General features: G+C 34.5%; 1 protein-coding gene across 2 annotated transcripts in view; it reads left to right on the top strand.

Annotated features, from left to right (window-relative positions):
• The window catches only part of PURG (purine rich element binding protein G), a 35865-nt gene extending 21610 nt beyond the window's left edge, over nt 1–14255 (top strand). For both annotated transcript variants that reach the window (XR_005216041.1, XM_037831306.1), the window contains one exon: nt 12805–14255. Coding sequence is in view for 1 of the 2 variants with exons in the window: in XM_037831306.1 (XP_037687234.1) it covers nt 12805–12822 (18 nt within the window). In the remaining variant the exon portion in view is untranslated. The remainder of the gene's footprint in view (nt 1–12804) is intronic.
• Nucleotides 14256–14734: the final 479 nt, after the last annotated feature.

Here is a 14734-nt window from a genome sequence, read left to right as displayed (position 1 = left end):
CACTTGGAACTCCGTTTTCTTTTGATAGTTATGATCCTTTAAACCTCTGACTCTCTCAGAAATGCTTACATTTTTATTGTTCACTGTAAATAATCAAACACAGTGTCCTTTAGTGTCATTGAGTTGTGTTTTTTTTCATTCAGATTGTACACATACCATACAATTATCCAAAGATCCAAAGTGTACAATCAGTTGTCCATGGTACCATCATACAGCTGTGCATCCATCACCACAATTTTTTTTTTCCATTTTTAGAACATTTTCATTACTCCAGAAAAGAAATAAAGACAAAAAAAGGAACTCAAATCCTCCCATGCCCCTAACCACCCCCCCTCCATTATTGATTCATAGTTTTGGTATAGTACATTTGTTACTGTTGATGAAAGAATGTTAAAACTGTAGTGTATAGTTTGCAATAGGTATATTTTTTTTCCTATATGCCCCTCTATTATTAACTTCTAGTTATAGTGTCATACATTTGTTCTAGTTCATAAGAGAGATTTCTAATGTTTCTACTGTTAATCACGGACATTGTCCACCACAAGATTCACTGTTCTATACATTCCCATCTTTTAACCTCCAACTTTCCTTCTGGTGACATACATGACTCTGAGCTTACCCTTTCCACCACCTTCACACACCATTCAACACTGTTGGTTATTCTCACAGCATGCTTCCATAACCTCTGTCCATTTCCAAATGTTTAAGTTCACCCTAGTTGAACATTCTGCTCATAATAAACAACTGCTCCCCATTCTTTAGCCTCATTCTATATCCTGGTAACTTAAATTTCGTGTCTGTGAGTTTACATATTATAATTAGTTTATATCAGTGAGATTCTGCAATATTTGTCCTTATGTATCTGACTTATTTCACTCCATATAGTGCCCTCAAGGTTTCTTCATCAACCCATTTTTTTTTGAGATGGTTTTGTAAACACAGCATACCTTCCGTCCTAAGTAAACAATCGTTGGTTCCCTGTATAGTTACATATTTATGTATTCAGCACCATCGCCACTATCTATACAAGGACATCTCCATTTCTTCCACAAAGGAGGAGGAGTCGTCAAGGTAGAGAGACAAAAGAAAAAGAGAGAGGGGAAAAAAAAAAAAAAGCAAGACAGCTAGAAAGCAACAAAAGGAAAGACAGCATTAAACTGAAGTAGAATAAAGAGTCAGACAACATCAGCAATGCCAGGAGTCCCATAACCTTCCCCTATGCCTCCCCACCCATATGCATTTAGCTTTGGTATATTGCCTTTGTTATATTAAAGGAAGCATAATACAATGTTTCTGTTAATTATAGTTTCTAGTTTGCATTGATTGTATTTCCCCCCCAAATCCCACCCTATTTTTAACACCTTCCAATGTTGACATTCATTTGTTCTACCTCATGTAAAAACATATTGGTACCTTTTATTACAATCGTTGAGCATCCTAGGTTTCTCTGAGTTACACAGTCCCAGTCTTTATCGTTCGTCTTTTGTTCTGGTGTCCCACATGATCCCAGCCTTCCTCTTTCAACCATATTCACAGTCATCTTTGTTCAGTGTACTTACATTGCTGTGCTGCCATCTCCCAAAATTGTTTTCCAAACTTCTCACTCCTGTCTTTTTCCTTTCTGTCTCCAGTGCTTACTTTAGTGTTTCCTGTAGAGCTGGTATCTTGTTCACAAACTCTGTCATTGTCTGTTTGTCAGAGAATATTTTAAGCTCTCCCTCATATTTGAAGGACAGTTTTGCTGGATATAGGATTCTTGGTTGGTGGTTTTTCTCTTTCAGTATCTTAAATATATCACCCCACTTCCTTCTTGCCTCCATGGTTTCTATTGAGAAATCCGCACATAGTCTTATCAAGCTTCCTTTGTATGTGATGCATTGCTTTTCTCTTGCTGCTTTCAGGATTCTCTCTTTATCTTTGACGTTTGGTAATCTGATTATTAAGCATCTTGGCTTAGGTCTATTCAAATCTATTCTGTTTGGGGTACATTGTGCTTCTTGGATCCGTAATTTTGTGTCTTTCATAAGAGATGGGAAATTTTCATTGATTATTTCCTCTATTATTGCTTTTTCCCCTTTTCCCTTCTCTTCTCCTTCTGGGACACCCATGACACATACATTACCATGTTTTGTTTTGTCCTTAAGTTCCTGGAGATGTTGCTCATATTTTTCCATTCTTTTCTCTACCTGTTATTTTGTGCATAGGCTTTCAGGTGTCTTGTTCTCCAGTTCCTGAGTGTTTTCTTCTGCCTTTTGAGATCTGCTGTCATATGTTTCCATTGTGTCTTTCATCTCTTGTGTTGTGCCTTTCATTTCCATAGATTCTGCCAGTTGTTTTTTTGAAGTTTCGATTTCTACCTTATGTACGTTTTCATTATACACTTCATCTCTTTTGCCATATCTTCCCTAACTGTTTTGAATTAATTTAGCATTAGTTGTTTAAATTCCTGTATCTCAGTTGAAGTGTAAGTTTGTTCCTTTGGGCCATAACTTCGTTTTTGTTAGTGTAGGTTGTAGTTTTCTGTTGTCTAGGCATCTGATTTCCTTGGTTACTCCAATCAGGTTTTCCCAGTCCAGAGCAGGCTCAGGTCTTGGAAGGAGGCAATAGTATCCAGTTTCCCTGAGGGTGGCTTGGAAGATTGATACACCCTGCAATGCCTCAGGTCACTTTGCTTTTCTGCCCAGCAGGCGGTGCCTGTCAGTCTGTAGCTCCTGACTAGTGTAAAGAAGTGTGGCCCATGGCTGTTTTCCTCCAGGCTCTGGGGTCTGGTTCTGAATGAAAGGTGGGTAGTAGAGCTTGGCACCACCTTCTTCCTCTTTAGGAAGATACACCTCCTAGGGAGAGGTCATTTACATTTGAATAGTCTCTTTGCCTGTGCTATCTCCACCCTTGTCTGGGTCAGAGTGCAGGGAACTGAAAATGGCTGAGGTTTTCTCCGCTGAGCCAAAAAAGGGACAGGAAGCCCCCTTCAGGGCCAGTCTGCAGCCACCCTCCAGCTCTCCAAGCTCAGTCTCATCAAAAGCCCTTGTCTGCTTGTCAGGGATTCGTAGCTTGTATTGAGCAGTCCATGTTTGTTAATTAAAACCCCAGTTGGAGCTCAGCTGAGCTATATTCACTTGCTCGGAGAGTGCTGTGGTCTAGCCCCATGAGGCTTTGCAGTTCAGGCTGTGAGGGGAGGGGGCTCCCAGCTTGGATCCTCAGTTTTTACTTACAGATTTTATGCTGTGATCTCAGGCAATCCTCCCAATTCAGGTTGGTATATGATGAGTGGATAGTCACGTTTGTCTCCCCACAGTTATTCCAGATTATTTACTAGTTGTTCCTGGTTGTTTATTAGTTGTTCCAGGGGGACAAACTAGCTTCCACTCCTCTCTGTGCCGCCATCTTCTTCCGTCCATCATTGAGTTTTAAAAGGAAATGTTATAGCTAAGGATCCAGGATATCTAGTATCAAATTTTGTTATTATTTTTCCAATTGTGTCAATTTAGATTTATGCAATTTCTGAATCAACAGTAGCATTAGCAGTAATGATGACATGTGGCTTAAAGCTTTCAGAGCATTGCTTTTTTTTTTTCTAATTAAGTTTCTCACCTATGATTTTCTATTTTTATCAATACTAGATTTGTAATGAGGAGTAAGAAGCCACTATATGAGGTAAAAATAGCAATTCAGGAGAAATGAGAGCTTTCTTTCATTTATTTAACAAATACCTACTGAGTTCTTCCCATGATCCAGGCATTGTGCTAGGGAAATTGCTTACATTTTTCACTTTTTTTCTGTAATCTCAGGTGGAGATGATAACGAATAGGAAAATTACATATTTTACATGTCTTTGTGTGGCATATGTGGATTTGAGACAGCATAAGTCTTTAACAGGTTTGAATTGGAATTACAAAAAGAAATAAATTGGAGAATTGTCTCACTTTTGATTACAGTTTTAATTTTGCAGATAAATACTTGGCATCACCTGTAGATAAGCCCTTTCAAGATATTACTGTTTTCTTCTCAGAGCCAATAGAGTTTTCTCACTCACTTATTTTTAGAATTGTCAGATTGTACAATAGGTTACTTCTGTAGGAAATTAGGAAATTTGTTGGATACTTTGACTCCAACTGTAGCCTCCTTAAAGGTGATATACACATGCCCCCTTAGATTTGAAGTGGAGAGGTAATCATTATAAATTAGGTCCCAACCACTAGCTTTCAAAATGTTTGTTTTATGAATGTCACATACCATATATACACTTGATTTGCACCAAGTAGTATAAGGTGAAATCTAGCTTCTTTTCCACCTAAATGTTTTAAGTCAATTTGTCTCCTTTTATAACTAGTGGTATACTATTCCCCAAGCATTCACTTATCCTTGGGGAATCAAAGAATAAGGTCATACTTCCATGATCAACTTGTAAGTAGCATTTGAGTCAAGTTTTTATTCACTTTATGGCTTTACAAGTTAATATTTTCACAATGTTAAATCTGACTCAGATACCCTTTTCTGTTCTCGGATACTTTTTTAACACAAGATGTTTTATATCCTTAGAGGTGATAGATTTAGTATGGTCAATAAAAGCATTTGTCTTCTTTCTTCCCATTAAAAAGCAATCCTATTTTGGTTCAGTACTTATGATATAAAATACATGTCCTCTGTGGAGTATTAGTCATGAATCCCAATCTCAGACACATTGCTACCTATGGGGCAATTCGAGGGAAGAAGTTTTGAAATAAAAAAAGAGAAATGCCAACCAACCGCTTCTTCATCAGCAAGGAAGTTGTGTTTAGTAGTCATGCTTTTTAATATTTTTAGTAGGGTATAATTTGCATATGGTAAAATGCTCAGATCTTACAGGTGCCATTCAATCAGTTTTAAGGGATGAATATCACTCCAGAAAGTTCCCTTGTACCCCTTCCCAGCCAGCACCCTCCCTTCATGAATTCCAGAAGCAAACACTGATCTGATTTCTGTCACCAAAAGTTTTGTCTATTCTAGAATTTCATATAAATGGAGCATGCATATTTTTTGTATTTGGGTTCTTTCACTCAGCCTAGTAATTTTGAGAAAATTGTTAATGTTCTCATGTTGTTAAATTTATCATTAGACAATTCCTAATACTTTTTTTAAAACAGACAAGAAATAAACAGATCTTTGCTGAGTATGTTGCTATGTAACTATAGTTAAAACAATTGCAGCAAACAACCTGTAGTAGGAATGCAAGGAGACAAAATACCCTCTACAATCAATATTTAATGACAGTGCTCCTAACATGCAAACAACTCTCCTACCTTAATTAATGTAACATTATATGCATCAAGAGGTACTCTTTGGGGAGACTTTAAATTCTGCTTCTAAGAAAAGAGATACTGGGCGACTGCAGTTCTGCAGTTGTAATAGCCATAGAACTATTATTGTTTCCTTCAGTTTATGGTTCTGCTTTTACTTTAAATATGAAAAATAATTCCAAATGAGGAGCTACTGCTTATAGTATTTCTATTATCAAAACATCCTGGAAGGAATGCTTTCATTGTCTATCAATATGGTGATGCTATAGTAATTTTTATGCACTCTTAAACATATATAATACAGACCTTATACGCTCAGTTTTATTATTAGAAACTCACTTTGATCCATAATTTCTAGCAAAGATGAAATAAGAGTAGGTACATCTAGATTACATTTTTGTTTTTCTGAAGTCCTAACTAAACTTTCCTAAATTTTGCTATTTTAAGCAAAAATTCATTGAGATTCCAGGGAATGGCAATAAATTTAAGCAAAGATTATACTGTGATTCCAGGGAACCATAATAAGTTGTATACCCGTAGATTTAAGAGTGAATTTTTACCGTCTGCTGTTGTCGTTTTCAAGAGAATTTGAATCTTACCAAAAGGGCAGATGGGTTTTAATATAACTAAAAGCAAAAGACTGATTTGGCCTTTGGCTAGTCCACCCTCATCCTTGCCATCCCTACCTTCAAAGCTCCAAAATAAGGAGCTGCAGGAACACAAAGAGATCCCAGAATGCTAAGTCACAAACCACTAATGTTCGCAACCGGCGATTTCTTGTCTTTATGGAAATTCAGCATGTCACTTTTAATGTTGATACAACTATTCAGCAAGAGAAAGGGTAGCTGTTTAGTACTACAGTGCTTATATCAGTTTTACGGAAAAAGGTAGCCACATAAGATAAACTTAGCCAGATAACTGAGAGAATACTAACGAAGCTTTAGATCATTCCTTTCCCTTAAGTCCCTCTCATCTACTTGTTTTCTCATTTCTTTCACTTTTCTAAATAAAATAAATACCACAGTTTCACTTTCCCCTCTCATGCTTATCTTTCTCCTGTGGTTCTTAAATTATTTTACCATGGTCATACTTCATTTTGATAATTCCAAAAATGGTAAAATAAAATCTCCCTTTGGCTGACCTACTTTAGTGTAGAATTTGACCTAAGTCTTATTTCTCATAAAAAGGCAGTTGCATTTCAATTAGCAAGATAATCTTATTAGTAGACCTTAACTTCTGCACGAACTTGCAGTGCTGTCTTATGGAGCCTCATGGATATATGTTCTAAACTATAAAGACTGATAACTACTTTTCTGAGCAGTATGCATGAATTCTCTAAACAGTGCATCATCATTCTAGTTGTAGTAGTTAATTTTAATTAACTGCCAATAATGCTTGTTGCTGGATGAATAAATGAGATATGGCCCATGTTCTCATTTGCTTATGAGTAAAGATGTCAATTTAAAATGGTAAAAGGATAAAGAGGTCTCAGGTTGTGAAATAAAGTATTATAAACCTGATTTCCCAGTAAGTGAGGACACTTTGTTTCAAGGGTTTTGAAAGTCTTAGTTTAACTGAAGAAAAAGCTGGTAGTATATCATCTTTATTTATGGTTCTGATCAATAAAAATACAATTTTGGGTTTCTAGTTTTGGTATTAGTAATGTTTTTCTTGTTTCTCGGTCAAAATGTAATTAATGGACTGTTTTCATTAACATGTATAGAAATTTAAATTAGAGGTTTGAACGCAATAGCATAACCATTTGTTTGTCCCACTGATGTAATTTAAAATTCTAGCTCCAATTTATGTAAGAAGTAATTTCACTTTCCTCTGTTTGAAACTGGAGATGGGGCCATGGATTATGCTTAATCAGTAAGACCTATGCTTTAAAGGACAAGTTCACATGAAGTAGTAGGAACAAAAGCCTAGCTACTAATTTTGCTCATAATATAAAATATTCTCCACATTACATTGATGTATTTTATAGATTTTTTTCAAGATTTAAAACGCCTTTACATGGTACTGTTACACAAAAAATGAATAATGGTGGTTTAAAAAAAATGTAATACTCAGAGTTGTTTGAGATAATTCCAAAACAGCAAACTTTTCCTCAGACTATCCTCTTTTCTCAAAAATAAAGTGTATTTTGAATACTGTGTAGATTCCCATTCTTACCAGAGGAGGAACCAGTAAGCACTATATAGACTATCTCCTAGTCTAACCTCACCATTCATCTGGTTCAATAAAATCCCTGTATTCTCAAGGGTCTTAGCATTCCTGCCCTAATTTCCAAAAAACATTGAAGACCTCTAATCTCCAGTGATTTCCTTTGCTGTTTATGCGTAACTGTGTTCTCATTCCCTTCAGATGGGCTCCATATTCATGTTAAGGATTGCAGCGGTGAGGATTATTTCCTTGATTTGTTATGTCTTCTTACTTAAGAAAAGAAAAGCATATGCAGAAGCACAACTTCAAATTTAAATACGTGGCAAAAGGAAAGATGATTAATTCAGTGTTTTAGGATATGGCCTTTGCCTAGTGATTTAAGAGTGAGGATAGTAAACTACCCTATTACTTATGATGAGCAATACTATACTATTGTGGTAGATGGGCAGAAGTGAGGCAGCGCAGCGTTTTCAGCATTGAGAGTAGGGGGAATTATGTTGAGGTTATTTGTTCTGTTTTCTCAGTCTTCTTTCTCATTCATTAAATCAACAGATATTTATTTTACATACAGCATGAGCTAAACACTCTGCTAGGCTCTGGATTTACAACAGACAATAAGATCCAGTCTCTGGCTCCAAGAAACATAACACAGCAGAGCCTAGTGCAAAGTACCTGCTTACAAAGCATAGGATATTTACAAACCCTATGTAGTTTCACCACTACACAGGCAATTTAGTAATTCTGGTCCTCGGGTAAGGGATGCATTGAGAAATAACTGCTATAACTAGTTGTGAAACATTTTGGAAGTTAAAAGTACTATAAAAACTGAATAGTGGAAAACATTAAATCTTACGGTAGGAACGAGTCACATAAGTGTGTTCAGTATTTATGTCAACACTGTGTGACTGCTATCAAAGAAAAGCTATTTCAGATAAATATAGTCGCCTAGGTTTTGCAAAGTAAAGAGAGAGATTGTGGAATCTTGTATTATTTTAGGTATTACATGAGCTTAATACAGTTGGAATGTCACATACAGTGTGGAGTTTCCACACACGTCTGTAGCTTCTGTTAAGCCTTGTACATCTTGATATTTATTTGAAGAATTTCTCTAAAAACTTTTGAAACCATCCAAGAGTATTATTTACCAACAAGGGATTATGTTCTCCTACTCAGAAGCTATGAGAAGGGTCACTGAATTAAATGGGATGAATGTCCATACCTTCTGTCATTAACCTGTATGTTGTGTTCGGGGGAATTATCACTGATTTCTCATCCCTGATCCTTTCTAATTTACTTATGTTTTAAACGTTTATTCTCTCAGAGGACTAGGATACCAATTTATATCTTAATCCACATCCCCAAAAGATAAAGAATTTGTAGAATTAGGCATTTATTTCATATGCTTATATGTTGTCTATATTGTTGAGATTCTCAAACTATAGGAAAAGGAAGGGGTCCTTTTTGATAGTCATTTAATGTCAGATGACTACGGACTAATCCTAATTTTAACGTTAACACTTTCATGTTTTTACCTGGATTTTTGCCCCTAATTAACAGCAGGACACAGATGACCTGTCATTGCAAATCACGATCTTACGTTCTCTCTTTCCTCTGAACAATATAATTTTTGTTTTGGTCTGTTTGGCTTCATTTAGCTTCATCACACTCAGAAAAAACAAAAATAACCAAAATTTAACTTTTTGTGCATTCTGTTTATTTGAAGAATATTTATTGATTATTACATGGTAAAGAATTCCTCATTTTTTAATCATCTTCCCCTGATTTATGAAATTCAGTAATGTAGAAAACTTCCACACAGTTGTTTATTATTTTATTTGTTCCATCTATTGGTGCTTTGGTCTGTAATGCCCTCTTGTCCTCTGTATAAATTGCCATTTAGTGTCTCTGTTTAGAATAAATAGATAGAAGCATGAAAATTAATAACCCATGCATCAGACTTTTTGCTGTACTCAATAAGAATGAGCAGTTAAGGCTAGAAACCTCAGTGTTCAATACAGCTTTCAAAACTTGGTTATTACATTTATTATCACTTCAGTGTTTGAAGAGAGTAAGCAAGTATAGTATATCATCAGATAGTTAAATACAGGATAACTAAACCAATTTTTTTTTAAGAAGCATATGGCTCCTAAGCATTGCATGGCAGAGTATTCATAAAATTTGCCTAAACAAACTCTCATGATGTTTTCATGTTTTATGGTAATGCTTTGGCTGTATTTGGATTTGAATCTTCATAATGAAAAACATTCTTAAAAATTATTTTTAGAAAACCAAATACTCTATACTGTTTTTAGAAAGTTATAATGCATCTTCCTGCATATATTTGTGCTAAGTTTGTGAAACTGTAGTATACTAATATGAAAAAGGTAAAACTGTGTATGTACTTTGATTTTAAAAAGCAGCATCGTGTGCATTTTAGAAAAATATTTGGTAACTTATGGCACTTTGGTAAAGAAATGTGCAATTATAAAGTTTATATTGTTTTTATTTTATTTTGAATTCCCAGGAATTACTCTTACTAGGCTTTAGATTCAAAACCAAATCCAATTTTAAGACAAGCACTTTTATCTACTAATAGTTCCTTTTTATCTAATTATGTGGAACATTGAATTTAAACCTTTCTTTGCAATGAGTTTTAGCTTTCCTCTTCTACTTAACCTCAAAAACCTTTAATTTAAGGAATATTTGAAATTAATAATCAGTGGTAATCAAAAAAGCATTTTAGGTATCATGGCTATTTAATCTGGTACCTGACTTCTCAGTAATTTTCTGATCCAAAATAACTGTGAATTCCTGGAAAAGAAAAGTCAAACATTTTAAATTATTTTTATTGTTTTTTAACTCACTGAGTTAAAATGATCCTAAAATCTGGAGCTGCCAAGAAAACAAGCAAACAGCTGTGCTTAAAACATACTGTTATCTCCCAAAGAGAAACGACAAGACTTTTCAAGAAATAGAACTCTATACGATTATGGCTAGATTGGATATATATACCTTTCTATTAGGTTACCAGTATTTTACTGTGATACACCCATGGGTAGTAGAAGCAAAATGAAAACTAATATAAATGCTTTAACATTAGATGTTGGCATCAATACAGATTATGCATAAAGTGTTGCAATAAAAGATATTCATTGTGCCTGTGTCTGAAGATTTACCTTAGATTTTCTCTGGCCTTTCTCATTTGAGGCTGCACAATCATTTTAAATGTGAAGACAACAGAATATATGAATGAATGAAATGATGGCCATGTTTGCCATGAGAGTAAATATTCTGTTGAATTTTAAGAGGGGTTCTGGGTGCTGTATATGAAGACATAAAATGATTTGTTCACAAGCAACATGTAACTCATTTATGTACAAATCACTGCATTTAGAAACTATACATCTTTCCCTTACCCCACAAAATGAATTAATAATTTACAATGCATATTTATAACTTTAAACTGCTATTTACTAAAAATAATATGGATTGAAAGATGACATGAAAAAAGACTTACAAAAGAATGCTAATTAATAATATAACCTCATATACTGTCAAACTTCTGAAAATATTGAGTTTCTTATAAAGCCTTAAGACACTTTAATGAAAAATTAATTACCTGGAAAAGAAGGCACTTTATTACCTTGATCTAGCTCTTTGTCTGTATAGACCTTGTCTAAAATCCCTTAAAATATTCTTTATCCTTTTATAAATTTATCCTACTTATGTGTTTTTCTAAAGCCTGTTATAGTATAATGTAATAATTCAATCTATTTTAACTTAACAGAAAATTGTGTCATACAATATAACCAATGAACAATACAAAATAAAACTCGAGTAACAAAAGCATAAGTAATAGCAAAACTCTTAGTCTAAATGTTGTACAATCATTTCAGGTTTAAAAATGTTGTAAAATTTGAAGGCTTTTCATAATTAACAGTTTTTAGGCAGTTTTTATTTTTTAAGTCTTAGTTTTAATTGGTACTGCGTTGTCTTGAAATGTTGATCAAATATTAGGGCAATCAAAATTACTAAACCAGCCCATCATAACTCACTTCTGTTCTATTTGAGTTTGTTTTTAAAATGTAACCCTAAAACATTAAGTCAGTTTTGTTTCTTCTATATTCAAGTCATCCATGCCTGGTGAATTATCAAATTTAAATCAGCAGTGTTGATACGCTGCTATTTAGTGCTGTTTCTTCTTCAGAATATTAGTAGTTGATTTGTACAATCAATTTGAATCAGCAGAAAAGGCATAGGATTATTTTTTTCAAAAGGTTTTAACCCTCTCTAATTAAACCATCCCTCTTTCGGACATTTATAAGAATAGACTAACTTTTATCCAAGAATGTTTTTCAACAGAATAATATTTCAAAGTGAACAAACTTTGTTTTCCTTTTGTTTGGGAGCAGTTCCTTTACTTAAAAAAATTTTTTTTTATATAATTTCCTTATCTTTAATTCTTTCTCTGTGGTGGCCATTTTTCTATCACTAGTTTTAAATATTTTGCATTTAAATGTAAATGCAGCTTCATAAACACAGTCCTCATTACATGGAATAGAAAGAAGTCAAGTTTATCAGAAGTCTACCCATATCAAGGAGAGACTAAAGACAAGTTTCATGTCAACTCTCTAATTTGTTTCTTTGGTTTTTTTTTAAATAAGATATATTAACCCAAAGGTGTGTTAATGTCATGGCATGAACAATCTTAAATGTAGATCTGTTGAGAATTTTGTGATGCTGAGACTTTCCTCAAATCTCTGTGATGCTAAATATTTTCCTTAGAAAGTTTTGTTTAATGTTAGAATGTTGTTCTGAAATATGTTGGTCCTAGTGGGAATTTTAAAAACTGGGGAAAACAAATAAACGCATGTAATACAAGTATAGAAATGGTGAATTGTAAGCTAACCGTATAGTATGATTCTATTTTCAAAAACATTTTGCTGTTAAATATATACAACATAAAATTGCTGCCGTACCATAATTGAGTACTTTTTCCTAAAGGACCCTGTTATCACTATTCCAGAATTAGAAGTTGGGCAGATACATGATTGATTCATGTGTCTACATAGATGCTTCAAGGTATATTCTTCTCTTGGTGAGTAAAAACATATTTTCCTTGGCATCAATGCATTGAGATCTGAATATACCTGTATCTATTTATTCATATTGCACATTTTGTATACAGTTTCTTCTCATATGCCAAAATTGTCCTAGACACAACTTAAAATTGAGGGTTTGTTACATGCTTTCAAACTGAAAGGTTTTCAATAATATTATTCATGGATTTGAACTGTGAAAATAGTGAAACTCCCTTTAAAATTTCATATTTGCTAAATTTAAATTAATATTTTTTCTTTAGCTCACAAATTACCCTTAATCCAGAGAGAATATCAACCCTTTTCACTGTGGTGAAATCAAGGATAAGGATCAGCCCTATGACACTACAAAAACAGTTGAGGAATAAGGAATAAGTCACTTATGTTATACTCCAGAATAAAGGCATTCTGTGAAAGAAATGAACCGAAGTCCATCACGAATCCAAAGCTTCTGTACTTGGCATTCCTCCATGGAATGGAAGACAAGTGTCGACACCATTGGCATCATTTTCAAACTTATCTTATGTGGAATGCCTTCCACCACACTGGAGTACTTCTTGACTATCAGTTTCGTGTGTGTGTGTGTGTGTGTGTGTGTGTGTGTGTGTGTGTGTGTGTGTGTGTTTTAATTCATCAAACCTTTCAGTTTCCAAACTGCCATTTGTTGGCATTAAGGTAGAAAGTCCTATAGATTTGAAAATACTTTCTTAAGAGATCATGTAACGATATAACTCTGAATTTAAAAATTGAGGGGTGGGGGAATAATTTCAACCCACTGCCTCTTACAAGAATCATTTTTTTAAATCTGTAACTGCTTTAGTGTTAACAGGGTACAAGGTGTTTTTCTGTCCTGTATTGCATACTTAAAAGGTTTTCATCATTGGTGATTGTACTGTACTGTAAGAAAACAAATCATAAATTGCCTTGTATTGTTTATAATAGACCATACCACATCTACTTCAGTTTTCATGTTCCAAGTTTTTCAGTGATGCATGTTAACAGTTAGGTCCTAAAATTCTGTGGTGCTAATTCTTCCATACCCAATGGTGCTTTTGTGGATGCTAACTGCATACATGCTGAAAAAGCTTGAAGTTTAAAATTCCCTCCCATCCTCTGTTTATATGAAGTAAAATAAAATAACTTGAATTTGTCTCGAAGTATCACTGACAATCTAATAAACTGATTTATATGTGTGATTAGTTTGTATTCTTAATTATTTTTCAGAAAGCAGCTCAGTCCTACTGAGCCCTCTTATTAGCCAAAAGTTGATCCATGTGTTTGTTCCATTATTTCATTTGTGCCCTAAGTTCTTTAGTTCAAATCCAATTAGCCTGACTTCTAAAAATAATATATTTAGATAGGATCTATAAAAACAAACCTATTAGACCTGTAATAAGTGAGTAGGGAAGACCAAAAATGTGCCATTAGAATGCCTTTCTGCTATTTTAATACTTTACTAATAAAGTTTTATCATCTGGTCAAGCCATGAGGTGATATGCAGGGAAGCCTACAGTTTGAGGCCATGAGAATGTCCAGATCGAGGCATCATCAGAACAATGCTTTCTTCCCAAACATGAGCTGCCGGCAATCCTTGGCTCCTCTGCCACATGGCAAGGGTCAAGGCAGTGTCTGAAACTCTTTTGGGTTTCATTGCTTTCAGCTTCTTGCTTCCATGACTCTCTGTTTCTGTCTCTGTCTCTTTCTCTGTATTCATTTCCATTTATAAAGGACTCCAGTAATAGGGTTAAAACTCAGCCTGAATGAGGTGGGTCACACCTTAACTGAAGTAGCCTCATCACAAGATCCTGCTTACAATGGTTTCACACCCACAGGAATGGATTAGATTTAAGAACATGTGTTTCTGGGGCCCATTCAGCTTCGAACTACCCCAGCATCTGTGCTAAGAATGACAGCATTGGGACAAGTGAAGCTGGTAACATCTTCACAATGGCAGAGGGCTGCTTCTCCCAAGCCAGAGATAAATTCAATATTAAGGCAGTTTACAATTTGCATTCCAATCCTGGTATTTTTCCTAATCCATAGGTAACCTTAAATTAAAAAAAAAAAAAAATTAATCCCAACCAATATTTACTAAAGCTCCCAAAGCTGCAAATGATCTTCAGTAGATGATTTAACAATCAATCTTCTGTTGAAGATTTGATTACTAAATTGACATTTCCAAATTACTATGGT

Source organism: Choloepus didactylus, chromosome 3 (assembly GCF_015220235.1).
Source record: "Choloepus didactylus isolate mChoDid1 chromosome 3, mChoDid1.pri, whole genome shotgun sequence".
Classification (NCBI taxonomy): domain Eukaryota; kingdom Metazoa; phylum Chordata; class Mammalia; order Pilosa; family Megalonychidae; genus Choloepus; species Choloepus didactylus.
Note: the sequence above shows the minus strand (reverse complement) of the source record. Positions and strands in the feature narration are given on the sequence as shown.